Below are 13,976 nucleotides of genomic sequence, written 5' to 3'. Positions count from 1 at the left end.
GGCCTGCAGTGTTGGCATCCCATGTGGGTACCAGTTCGTGTCCTGGCCGCTTCTCTTCCAATCAGATCTCTGCTAATGGTCTGGGAAAGCAGTAGAAGATGGCCCAAGTATTTGGGCCCCTGCACCCACGTAGGAGACCTGGAAGAAGCTCTTGGCTCCTGGGTTCAGAGTACCCCAGCTCCAGCTGTTGTGGCCATTTGAGGAGTGGCCCAGTGTGTGGAATACCTCTCTCTCTGTCTCTCTTTCTCTCTGTCTGAACTCTGCCTCTCAAATGAAAAAACAAATCTTTAAAAGAAAAAACCCTACTGAAATTCAGGTAGGTTAGCATGTTTTATTGTCATCTTACCACAGTGACACTTATTATATCTGATTTCACATAAATTTTAGCTGTCATTTACATAACACATTCATGTTGCAATAAAAGTAAATATGAAAAGCAAAATCACATTTAGAATTTATACAGGGCAGAAAGAAAACATAAAATCTAAACTCAGAAAACTACAGGGCAAAACACAAACTGACGATCAAAGAAATAAATTTACATTTAAAACTTACTTCCAACTCCTGTTCTGTTTCTGGATTCTTTAATTTCTGTAGCTCTTGCTCTGTCACAGGAAGCTCATCCGCTTCATATGATGAACGGTCTTTCCGCTGGCAGAAATCTGTTATCTGAAGCCAATAACACACTGTACAGTGAGGGCCCACACTGCCACAGCGAAGCCCTGTCCAGCCCTTGCCACTGTGTAGGTTAGAAGTCACTATATGCACTACATACGCTATATGCCCGTGGAAATTAATGGTTTCCAAGGCACTGCTAAGGTAAGATTTATAGAAGTAACAAAGAAGCTTGGCTTTAAATCTCCATGATAAACTCAAGCCACGAACCCTGTGAAGCTTATATGATAGCGTTAGGTATCTGTAGGTGGTCAGAATGATAGCTCCAGTTAAAACAGAAACACCCCGCGGTCACCGTAGTCATTTTTCCCTTAAGAGAAGACAGCTTTTGCACATGGTATTGTCAATTATGATGTCCTGTGTTAGAGAGTTCACCATTACATGCCAACACCTTTATTTCCTTGGTTCTCTAATTGCATTATGGTCTGATCAATCCCGTGAGCAGACACATATTTACATACATCGTCATGTAGATGTCACACAGTTACCTTAACTCAGTGTCTCAAACGTACTCCTTATTTCCCCTCACGTATGCTCTAAGCTCATCTCTTAGTGATTTGGATTATCATCCTCCCCGCCGCCCAGATCAGAATCTTGGAGGCCAGGGCTGACTCCTTCCTCTCCTCATCCCCAAATCCAATCAACTACCTCACCCCCTAAGTAAGCATTCACATTCCACTTCTGTCTGCCCTCCAGGCCCCACCCTGTCAGGCTGGGCCATCACCATCTCAGCTCCATTAGCTGCACCTCCATTTTACCCCTCCAAGCCTGCAGGCAAGGGGAGTCATCTACAACAGGTATCTGATGACACCACTCCCTCACTCCTTATTGCCTCAGGAAACACACAGAATCGTTAGTCTGTATTTCAAGCTTAGAATGCTTGGGTCCTTGATTTTGTCTCCAGTCTTATTTGTCACCATGTTATGAGCGCCAGCCAGGCCAGGGATCACTCTTACTTGTGGGTCTTCACTAATTAACTTCCCCAGGGCTATACAATGTATTCATTGTGTTGATTGTTCATTGTCTACCATCCCTAGAAGGTAAACTCCATCAAAGCAGGCAACCTCACTTGTTTATCCATTGATATATATGCTCAGCACCTAGACCCATGCTCAGTAAGTAACTATGGACGGAACACGCACATTATTGAGGGCACAGTCCCTCCACCTCCCCTCCCTACCCGGCTAACTTCCTTCAGCTAACTGCTAGGTCTCAGCTGAAGGATGACATCTCCTAGGAAGCTCCCCCAACCTCCAAATCCAGGCACGCAAATCCTTTCTAAAATTCCTGCACTCTAACCCTCCAAGCACAACATTTTATTTGTCAGTTTAAAGAGCTTAGACCTACTTGTTATTTATATTATCAATATATCGAATACTGAAATTGTTAGCATGATTAATAAGATTGATAGTATGCATTAACAGTATCTCCTTTAATTCTTATTTTTTAGGATTATCTTACATTTTACTTACACTTTGCATCTACTTTATTCTTAACATTTTACTTCTACTTCTTGAAGGAACTCTGCAAGGCAGATCCTATCTCTGTTTTATAGATGAAAAGACCACGTTTTCATACCCAGCACACGTATGGTCAGTGAGTATTTGTTGAGTAACTAGAATTGGAGAGGGTATGCTAAGTGTCACGTCAGTACTTATCATAAATTATTACCTGGAGTGCTCTAGTTGGTCCGTCTGGGATGACTCTGATGGCTAATGTTCCAGAACCAGGCCTCATTTTTTGGTTAATAAATTGTTGTTCAGGTGGCACTGGACCCAAAAGCTCTACAGAAGTGTCAGGACCAAGAACAACTTCAGCTCCATCAAACAGACCAGAAAGACCTCCTTTAGCCTAAAAGGTGTTGGAGTAAAGACATATAAGAAAAGGTAAAAGTACTGACTGCCAGTTTATCATGCCATTTGAAAAAAGCTGTTAAATTTCTCTTTTGAAGGGTCATGATCAACATACAAAAAGTATTTACTATTTGCTCAGCTTTGCAGATGATGAAAAATAGTAGGGTAACTTGAGCAAGATAGAAAGCTATACTGTATTGCAGCTGGCATTGTGGTGTAGTGGGTTGGGCCTCCACCTACAGCACATCTCATATGGGATCCCATATGGACACTGGTTTGAGTCCTGGCTACTCCACTTCTAAACCAGCTCCCTGCTAACGGCCTAGGGAAGCACTGGAAGATGGCCCAAGTGCTTGGGCCCCAGCAACCATGAGGGAGACCTGGAAGAAGTTCCTGGCTTCTGGCTTCAGTTTGACCCAGCTCCAACCATTGTGGTCATTTGGGGAGAGAATCAGTGGATGGAAGACCTTTTTCTCCCTCTCTGTCTTTCTCTGTCTGTAACTCTACCTCTCAAATAAATAAAGTCTTTCAAACAAAAAATGGAGGGGCCTGCACCGTGGCACAGCAGGTTAAAGCCCTGGCCTGAAGCACTGGCATCCCATATGGTTGCCAGTTCGAGTTTCAGCTGCTCTATTTCTGATCCAGCTCCCTGCTATAATGTGTCTGGGAAAGCAGGAGAAAATGGCACAAGTCCTTGGGCCACTGGACTCACAAGGGAGACCTGGAGGCCCTTCCTGGCTCCTGGCTCCGGATAGGCTCAGCTCCGGCTATTGAGGCCATTTGGAGAATGAACGAACAGATGAAAGACTCCCCTACTACCCGTCTCTAACTCTCTCTCCAACTCTTTCAAATAGATAAAATAATCTTAAAGCAAAAAACACACACGCACAAAAAAAAGGAATTTATACTGTACGAACTGGTGGAATTATAAGTAAGGGAAAACTCCATGAATAGAGTATGTTAGTTTTACTCTGTCTCAAAATAATCTTTTATAAAAGAATTAGCCAAAGCAGCTTTGTTTCTTATTTTCATTAAGGTTTACTAAAAAATCTAAAAATAGGCCAGCACCGCGGCTCAATAGGCTAATCCTCCGCCTGCAGCGCCGGCACACCGGGTTCTAGTCCCGGTCGGGGCGCCGGATTCTATCCCGGTTGCCCCTCTTCCAGGCCAGCTCTCTGCTGTGGCTCGGGAGGGCAGTGGAGGATGGCCCAAGTGCTTGGGCCCTGCACCTGCATGGGAGACCAGGAGAAGCACCTGGCTCCTGGCTTCGGATCAGCGTGGTATGCTGGCCGCAGCGCACCGGCCGCAGCCACTGGAGGGTGAACCAACAGCAAAGGAAGACCTTTCTCCCTGTCTCTCTCTCTCCCTGTCTACTCTGCCTGTCAAAAAAACAAAAAAAAACAAACAAAAAAACCAAAAATCTAAAAATAAAAACAATTATTGCTATCATTCCGTTTATCAAAAAGAAGCAAATTCTAAAGTTGAAAATTTCCCCAAATTTGCCTACGACTGGACAGCCTACCCAAATATCACAAAGTTGGTGCCTCTTCTGATACATAACTGGGAATGTCACCTGACACCCAGTGACCCAGGCCTTGGAGAAAAGCACTTTCCTGCTATCTGCCCCAGTGCTGCTGGGTGAGGCCTACCGGGGAGCAAACACAGGGGCTAGAAAAGACAAAGCAGAGTTTAAAAACCTGCTTTGTAGATTTTTAATTAATGAGTAATGAAAAGGATACCGTGAGCTGGGTTTATAGGATACGTTTCAACACAGAGAAGTTTTTCATGACTGTTGTTGAGAGAGAAAGCACACATTCAGCCTAATGAGTGCAGTGACAGGCAATGCTTTAATGCCTTCAGTTACTTCATTCAGCATAGCAGACTGGAACAAACATTTCCCTAACCAAAACACATTCTGCTCTGATGAATACTATTATTATGGGTCATTCGCAAGCAGAGAAATGACGAAATAGATTCAAGAAACAACAAACACCAGAAGGTGTTTGCTCCAAGAGAACAGGAAATACAAGTAAAGTCAGGGTCAGACCTGGAACCCACCAATTACAACTAGCCCTCTTTTGACTCTAGAAGTTCGAATTGTATTGCTAATTGAAAATCACAAATCCATTCCAGATGTACGCTTCATTAAGTAAGCAGCTTGCCTTTGATGAAAAAAAGCTTTGGTAGGGCAATAAAGAAAATATATCTCACCAAATAGCAGTCAGAGGCTCCTTACAATTTTTTTTTTAATTAAGATTTTATTTTATTTATTTATTTGAGAGGCAGAGTTAGAGAGAGAGGGTGAGACAGAGAGAAAGGTCTTCCATCTGCTGGTTCACTCCCTAAATGGATGCAATAGCTGAAGCTGGGCCAATCAGAAGCAAGGAGCCAGGAGCCAGGAGCCAGGAGCTTCTTCCAGGTTTCCCATGTGGGTGCAAGGGCCCAAGTACTTGGGCCATCTTCCACTTCTTTCCCAGGCCATAGCAGAGAGCTGGATTGGCTGTGGAGTAGCCAGGACTGGAAAAAGAGCAGCCAGGACTACGACACCACAGCGCCAGCCCCTCCTTACAGCTTTGTGCGCTGCCCTGGAGTACAATCTCCTATGTAAAAACACAGCCTAAGTTCTGCTAGAGCCTGATGTTCTACTATTTACCTTCTGTGACCTCAGACTTAGGGAGATTTGAACACACCATCGCACATGCCAATCTGCCTCGAAACCTTCCTACTTACTCACCTTGGATCATGGTCTCATGTTCAGCCTGATGCCACAAAGGACAGAAAAATTCAAATTCTTGGTTATTTTCCAAACTCTATCTGCTTATAAAGAACCTGGGTGTTTATTACGAAGTAGACTGGCTGAGTTGAGGACAGAGAAAAGTGTTCAGCAATCTTCTGACATTTGAAATAATAATTGCTTATTTAGGTACCACTAAGAATGCTGGAATGGGGGCCGCCACTATGTAGTGGGTAAAGCAGCTGCCTGCGACACCAGCATCCCCTATGGGGGCCAGTTTAAATCCTGGCCGCTCCACTTCCGATCCAGCTCCCTGCTAACGTGTCTGGGAAAGCAGTGGAAGATGGCCCAAGTGGTTGGCCCTGCACCAATAAGGAAGATCCAGAGGAAGCTCCTGGCTCCCATTTCGGACCATCCAAGCTCTGGCCATTGTGACCATTTGGGAGCGACTCGGCAGGTGAAGAATCTCTCTCTCTGTCTCTCTGTCTCTCCTTCTCTCTAACTCTCTTTCAAATAAATAAGTAAGTCTCTTTAAAAAAATAAAAGAAGAATGCTGGAATGCATAGAATCGAGAACACACAGAGCCATGATTACTCAGCGACGCAGAGAACACTACAGAGACCGTCGGAGCTATAACTTCACGGGTCTCAAACTAGAGAGGGACGGAAACAACTAGATAGGCAAGCACCTGCCTTCAACACATTTGTTATGTATCACCTTCAACAACACTTCCTGTGTGATGACAGATAAACAGACAACACAGGATTTTTGACATTTTTTCAAAAAATGGAGGAGACTATGTATTACTCATAATGAATTTTCCTCATTTAACAGTTTATGGTATACAACCTAGATGAGACACCGTTTCAAAGAAGCCTAAGCCACTGCTGACTGCAACTAAGGGCACTGAAAATGACTGACCTGGACAACCAGCCCATGCAACCCACAGGTCAGCTTTCCCTCCCGGAAACTCCACGTCTGAGTAGTGCTTCGTCTGCGGTCCGGCTTTCTTAGCATCAGAGGCTCGTATCTGGACGAAAGGAAATACATGGGTTCTCAGAATCAACCGTTCAGGCCTGAAGAGAACATGGGAAATGTGGTTTTGCTCTTTTTCCTGCTACCACCCTTCAAAGGCAACAGGCAGTTAGCTTGAACGCTGTGGTGGCAATCAGGCATCTCTTAATGAGGAAAGAAGAACAGAATAAAATAAAATGGAAAGTAACCAAGAAAGGACCAGAAGTGACAAGAGCCTGCGGGTTCATAACACAATTGAATGACAGATGATCTCACATTCTCATAATGACAAATGATCATGCAGTACAGGAGGAGACATCTGCTATCTATATTTCAAGTCTTCTGTCTAAATACTTCTTTTTTTTAATAGAAGGCTTTTATTTAATAATATAAATTTCATAAGTATAACTTTTGGATTATAGCAGTTCTTCCCCCCATACCCGCCTCCCACCCCCAAACCATCCCACCTCCTACTCCCTCTACTAACGCATTCTTCATTAAGATTCATTTTTAATTAGCTTTACAAATACTTCTTTATACTTTTATTTTTGTCTTTTAACTTGTAAGTTATCTAAAGTCTCTTTGGAAGGAATTGAGGAATCTACTAAAAGCACGTTCCCTGATTTTAGGGAGGACCTAGGCATAGACAAAAAAGCAAATTCTTCACAATATCAAAGAACTGAACTATTCATACAAACGCATCTGGAGGCTGGTACTGTGGTGCAGGTTAAACTGCCTCTTGCGAAGCTGGCATCCAGTATCACAGTGCCAGGTCCAGTCCTGTCTGTTCCACTTTCAATCCAGTTCCCTGCTAATGTGCCTGGGAAACCAGCAGATGATGGCCCAAGCACTTGGGTCCCTGCCTCCTACATGGGAGACATGGATGGGGTTCACGGCTCCTAGTTTCAGCCTGGCCAAGACAGAGCTGTTGTAACCATTTGGGAAGTGAACCAGTGAAAGATCTCTCCCTCTCCTGCACCCCAAATAAATACATAAATCTTTTCTAAAAATCTCTGGGGAGTAAGTGTGGGCTGCAAGTTTGGGTGGAAGAAACATTCACTCTCGTAGGCACTGTCATAACAGCTTGAAAAATAAAGTTAAGGGCCTGGTGCCGTGGCATAGTGGGTAAAGCTGCCGCCTGAGAAGCCGGCATCCCACATGGCTGCAGGTTCAAGTCCTGGCTGCTCTTCTGATCCACCTCCCTGCTGATGTGCCTGGGAAAGTAGTGGAGGATGGCCCAAGTGCCTGCTACCCACATAGTAGACCCAGAGGAAGCTCCTGCCTCTTGGCTTTGGCTTGGCCCAGCCCCAGTCATTGTAGCCATCTGGGGAGTGAACCAGTGGATAGAAGATCGATTGATCTCTCTTTCTCTGACTTTCAAAAAAATAAATAAATTTAAAAAAATAATAATAAGTCAAAGGTCCTAGAGTCCTACCTAGATTTCTGCCAATGAAGAACAACACACATATAAAAATACAAATCCTTACAAGTGTTCACAAAACTCTTGCTTTGTGGTATAGATGTCCCCTGGTTCTAACAGCTGAAATCACAAGTCGTCTAGAAGATTACCTGTTGTCTGTCACTGCAGCAAGACCAGCGATATCCAAGATGGCGGAGCCCTCCGTGGAGCGAGCGGCTGAGGGCTTATTCGGGTTGTGAGGCACTGAAGAGCCCTCGTGAGCCAGCATTCCTGTTCCTGTCATCCTCCACAGCTGGGAACGCTTTCCTGGCTCCTGTTGAGCAGATTTGCACAAAAACAGAAAAAGCCGTCAGGTGCAGCCACAGGTAGCTCCTAGCTCCAAGAGCTTCCTCTGAGGGCTGCTTCCTTAAGCAGGAACTGCCCTGTAGACATTTTGCCAAACTAAATAAATGCTTAATTCAGACTTCCCTTGTTGTCAATCTCTCATTGCGCTTACGGTGAAATATGCTAAACCAAACAACCAAAAACTAAAAATAATGTATAATTTTTAAAAATATTTTTTTCCATACACTTAAGATTGTTTAAAACAATGGAAAACAAATGGTTCGGCAATGACCTGGACAAGGTATATTACCATGACCACTACCGTCCTAATGGCGACCCTTACCTTAAAGCAGAATCCAATTATATAAAGAACACAGGATACTCTCCAAATCTGCCATCTGACATCTAAAGCCTCATAACTCACAACAACCAGAACTCACCAAAGATCTTCTGCCCTTTCTTCAATGTCTATAAAGGAAATATACTATATTGATGGTCTCTAATCAACACAACTTGATATATTCAAAAGTTATACTAAGTTGATTGCTGTTAATTCCCAATATATTTTCTCTTCAGGAACACTCAACACCCAGGTCAATCATGAAAGTGGATAAAATTCATCATATACAATAATAATAGTAATAATAAGCATATGGCAAACTTCAGTCATGACATATATATAACAGCAGTCCAATAAGATCACATTGCCTGACAACATTAGAATCACCTTAAGTGCACCTCATGTTGTTCTCACTGTGATGAAACTGACGAGTGACACGTGTCTTCTGCATCCATGACTGGAAAACTTAGCAAGAACTCACCACAGGCCAGTCCACGGGATCTGCATGCAACATCTCATTTAATTCCCACAACAATCGAATGAGCTCTCTGTTCTGACTATCCTTATTCACCAGGAGGAAGTGAGGGCTCAGTGGGATGAAGGAGCTTCTCCGTGGTCATACAGGCAGTAAGTGATGGAGTCAGGCTGCCTGCAGAGGCAGAATGCTGAACCACTCTGCCACACTGCCTCTCTAACACAACCTGAGGAACTGTGATTCAGTAACACCTACATTCTAGCCGTACCTGTCAGGCTCACACACACCCTCACCAGGCAGGAGTTCGTCAAAAGCAATAACCACTTTTGGTTCCCACACCGTCATTACATGCTACACTCCTGCTGGAAAGACACAGTTTTTGCGTTCTATAAAGTACGTGACAGGAATGTTGGAATCACAATGTCAGGATCTGAGATCCAGCTGTACCATTTATGAGCTGAGTAACCTTGGATAGGTTAATCTGTTAGAGTCTCTGTTTCCTGAGCTGTCAAAGCAGAAAATTAAGCTACCTCTTATGGTTCTCATGGTAAGTATGATAAATCCATGGTATTTAGCACATGCCTGGCACGTGGGTATGGCCTCAATAAATGTTTGCTGCCAGTATCACTACAACTCTTTACACCATAAGTAATGTACATTATCTTGCTGATCCTCTTAACACATCTTGAGGGTCAGTAGGAACATGGAGTTCACAGAGGAATGGGGAATAATGGACACGGTGTGTATCTTGAAGTGGCAATGCCAGAACTCAGACCTAGGCGCCACGCCCTTTCCGCAGTGTGCCGCTGCCTCCTGTGTCTGCAGAGATGAAGCGGAGCCCGTGGCCCCTCCCAGATCCCCACACGCGTGCTGCTCCGTTCACAGTAAGAGAATGCAGCGTCCAGGCACCACGCCAAAACAAGAAAGCATCTTAGCTACTCTGGGTGCTACAGATCAGGAATCAAAGCACAGAGGCCCAGCGAGATCGAGTTTTCACATACAGACTCCTCTACTGCCCGCCCATCTATACAGACTCAGTGCAAGTTGGAAACAATCAAAATTTCCTCTTAGAAGCCTGAGATGGACCATTCCCCCTTCCAGTTGGCTGCCTCTTCCCCAACAATTTAATCTAAAAGGATTAACTTAAATAGGACTGAGGTAGACAGAAGTGCATGGAGACTATTCGTGTGGCCCGCTCACTGTGAACGTACTAAGAACAACTGAACTTTTTAAAGGAGTAATGTAACGGCAAATGAACTGTATATAAATAAAGCCACTTAAATATATGCTTAAATTTCAAAACACAGGTAGTAAGCCTTCATTTGATGTGCAACATTTGAAATAATTTGAACCAACCTCCTCCCAATCAATTAAAAACCTGTCAGATGCTGAATAACCCCAAGCCAAGTGAGGGTAACCAGGCAACACCACTGCCACTTGTGATGCCACTGGGGGCGGCCAACAGACACCCCACCAGGTTTGAAAATTATAGACTCTTCAGGAACACAGCTGAGGTGAAAATGTTTCAAGCGCTTTCCCTGGCGGTCTCCTCTGCCTCCAGGGGTCTCTGCGCCTTCCTGCTCCCACCACGCGGCTGCCGTCTTCCAGTTTGAGTGAAGCCCAGTGTTTCTGTAGCTTCCACATGCCTGGCCAACTCTGATTTTCTCTCAAATTCAGCTCTACTACCACGAACACGTCCCTAAGTTAACCTCTTCTTTCACACTGACTCACAATTCTGCTGTCAGCATAAGAAAGGGAAAATCGTGTCAGTCTGACTTTTTTTTTCTCCCGATTCAGTTTAGGGAACAACCGAAAAATAAAAGAATACAAGCGTTCGGTTCTCCAAAAAGAGCACAGAAGTAAGGAGGGCCGAGCATTCCTGGGAGCAGGTGCCGTGGTACGAGGGAACATGGAGGTGGAGCCACCCAGACTCCTGAGCTTTGCGCCTGGAACTCTTCACTTAACCTAAGCCTCCTCCAGTTCCTCACCTGTAAGACAATGGCTTTGGACTGCATGACTCTGTGTCCCGTCCAGTGCTAACAATTTTTAACACTGATTTTTAAGCTCTCTTACCTTCTTCTTTAAAATAACTCTTTGTGTCTTTGGTGAGACATCCAAGACAAGCTCAGCACAGGTAACAGCCTTGTTGGAAGCCACAGGCCTTCCTGTTCCTTCCTGCAAACTGGAATTAAAAAATAATTACACACACACGCACACACACACACGCATGTCCATTCACACTCACACATGCATTCAGGTATTCACAAGTAAACACCTATAAGTTCTATTAAAGAAGACAAAATCAAGGCCGATATGGTGAGGTAGTGGGTTAAGCTGTTGCCTGCAATGCCAGTATCCCATGTGGGCAGCAATCTGAGTGTGGCTGCACCACTTCTGATCCAGCTCAATTCTAATTCTGATGTGCCTGAGAAAGCAGTGGACGATGGTCCAAGTACTTGGGACCCTGCTACCCATGTGGGAGACCTGGATGGAGTTCCAGGCTACTGACTAAGGCCTGGCCCAGCCCTGTTAAGGTCATTTTAGGGAGTGAACCAGTAGACAGAAGATCTCTCTGTCTTTCCCTTTCTCACTGTTATAACACTCTGCTTTTCAAATAAATAAATATATCTTTAAAAAAAAAAAAAAAGACAAAAATCTTTAGGCACAGAAGAAAAATTCTGACTCGAAAAGCCCTCAAACTCCTGGAAATAAAAAGATGACCACAGATCTTTGGAGGCCAAAAAATAAAGAAGGGAAAAAAAACTAAAAAACGGGTCAAACACACAAGGGACCAAGAGTGAGCGCTAATCAGGCAGCTGGAAGATCAGCGTCACTGCCGCCTCAAGCCTCGGCCAGGATCAGAGAGCCCTTTACGACGAGGTGACAGAGGCCACCAGCACCTCCCTCCAAGTCCACGCAACGGCGCTGTGGTTCTCTGGGCCCGACGAATTCTGAGCTTTATAGAACGCTGCAGCCCAGCTACCCTCTGGGAGTCTGGACGGGGTTTCATTGTGAGCATTCTCCAGCCTCCATTCATCCCCATTAACAAAAAAGGAACTAGTAAACCAGTCAATTCATGGTTAAAAACAAGTCTTCATGACATCAAAAGCTCAAGTGATAAAATAAAAATATAGATAAATTAGATTTCACCAAAATGAGAAACAAACTGTGCTTCAGAGCTCGTTATCAAAAAGCAACAATTCAGAAGATGGGAGAAAATAATTTGCAAACCATATACCTGACAAAATGATGGTGTCAGATTATATAAAGTTCTTTACACTTCCACAATAAAAAGGCAAAGACACCAGTTTTAAAATGAGCCAAGGGCTTGAACAGACATTTCTCAAAGATACACAAATGGCTAATAAGATGAAAGGATGCTCAATGTGGCCAGTTAAGAAGTGCAATTCAAAACCACTTCCCATTCTGTAGGGTAGATATAATAAAAATACATACATAAATAATGCATCAGGAGGAAGTGGAGAAATCACAATTCCTAAACACTTCTGGCAGGAACATACACGGGGTTCAGATGCTGTTTGGCAGTTCTCCAAACTTTAAACACAGAACTACCATAGAACCCAGCAATTCCACTGCCAGGCATGCAAACAAATACATGTTCAAAACAGCACTGCTGGCCGGCGCTGTGGCTCAACAGGCTAATCCTCCACCTTGCGGTGCCAGCACACCGGGTTCTAGTCCCGGTGGCCCCTCTTCCAGGCCAGCTCTCTGCTATGGCCCGGGAAGACAGTGGAGGATGGCCCAAGTGCTTGGGCCCTGCACCCGCATGGGAGACCAGGAGAAGCACCTGGCTCCTGGCTTCGGATCAGCACGATGCACCGGCCGCAGCGGCCATTGGAGGGTGAACCAATGGCAAAAAGGAAGACCTTTCTCTCTGTCTCTCTCTCTCTCACTATCCACTCTGCCTGTCAAAAAAAAAAAAAAAAAAAAAAAAAAACAGCATTGCTCACATTAGCCAAAAGGTGGAAACAATCCAAATGTCCATCAATGGCTAAAGGCATGAACAACTGCGTTATGTAAATACAATTGAAAATTAGGCATAAAAAGCACTGAATACTTTTCATTAAAAGGATGAAGTACTGGTGCCTTTACAATGTCAAAAAGCCTCAAAAACTTCTTGATAAATGAAAGAAGCCACACACAAAAGGTCACTTATACTCTACGGTCCCATTTACATTAAATACCCAGAACAGGTGAACCCAGAGACTGAAGGCAGATCTGTGGCTTGAGAGGCCTGGGAGGAGGGGTAGGGGGATGGAGAGTCACTGCTCAATGGGTTTAGAGTTTCTTTCTTTTGGGGGTAATAAAAAATGTTTCAGAAAGAGGTGGAGGTGATAGTCACAGAACATCATAAAGGTACTAAATGTCACTTTAAAAAGGTAAATTTTATATGATTTTCACCTCAATAAAAACAAGCACCAAATTTTAAAAACCGGCTTTTGTTTCCATCACTAATTCCCTTGAAAAATGCGAAGAAACAAAACCCAACATACTGCAGAAAACAGCCAGCCTCTTAGCACACCAAGATCCCCAGGCTTCCCTCCTGCTGCTCATGTAGCTCAGCCCTCTAAGCTGCGGATCCCCATGAGGATCCTTCCACTGAAGAGCTCTGTGATTACTGGAATCTATAGAGCACAGAGATTAAAACATGATGAGCAACCAGATTTAAAACTGGTTTGCATGGCACTAACCTTAAGCATGCTACACTACCAAGTTCCATAATCTTCAAAAAACAAATATCTTGGCTCAATTACAACAAGAGAAACATCTCAGCACTCTTCATTACCAGAGGGACTTGCAACACACAAGGGAAAGAATGGCTCATCTCTGCACACCCAAGACATTGCTGGTGAGACCTGGACTCCAGGCACATGTAAGAATCTCAGAATATGCAAAAGTATTCACGATATTTTGAAAAAGAATACGACTTTAAATGTCTTGCTCATCAGGTGATCTCTATTTGTAATGTTAAAGATTCAGATTTTTTTATGTTTTAATTGCTAACTTCACGATATATCTGTCAGAAGTTCAGTGATTTAAAACATGAAAAAACAATAATAGCAAAAGGTATTCGTGTCTCCTGCAATACTATCGAACATCTAGAAAAAATATTTTACTTG

The 13,976-nt window shown here is 43.9% G+C and overlaps 1 protein-coding gene across 4 annotated transcripts in view; it reads right to left on the bottom strand.

Moving 5' to 3' along the window:
• The window catches only part of VPS13D (vacuolar protein sorting 13 homolog D), a 275,909-nt gene that overhangs the window by 123,642 nt on the left and 138,291 nt on the right, over positions 1-13,976 (bottom strand). For all 4 annotated transcript variants that reach the window (XM_062190461.1, XM_062190458.1, XM_062190460.1 and 1 more), the window contains 5 exons: positions 10,909-11,017; positions 7,846-8,009; positions 6,184-6,292; positions 2,347-2,526; positions 556-669 (listed from right to left, as the gene is read on the bottom strand). In XM_062190461.1, coding sequence (XP_062046445.1) covers positions 556-669; positions 2,347-2,526; positions 6,184-6,292; positions 7,846-8,009; positions 10,909-11,017 — 676 coding nt within the window. The remainder of the gene's footprint in view (positions 1-555; positions 670-2,346; positions 2,527-6,183; positions 6,293-7,845; positions 8,010-10,908; positions 11,018-13,976) is intronic.

This window comes from Lepus europaeus, chromosome 5 (genome assembly GCF_033115175.1).
Source record: "Lepus europaeus isolate LE1 chromosome 5, mLepTim1.pri, whole genome shotgun sequence".
Classification (NCBI taxonomy): domain Eukaryota; kingdom Metazoa; phylum Chordata; class Mammalia; order Lagomorpha; family Leporidae; genus Lepus; species Lepus europaeus.
The sequence above is the reverse complement of the archived record's forward strand: the minus strand, read 5'-3'. Positions and strand labels throughout refer to the sequence as shown.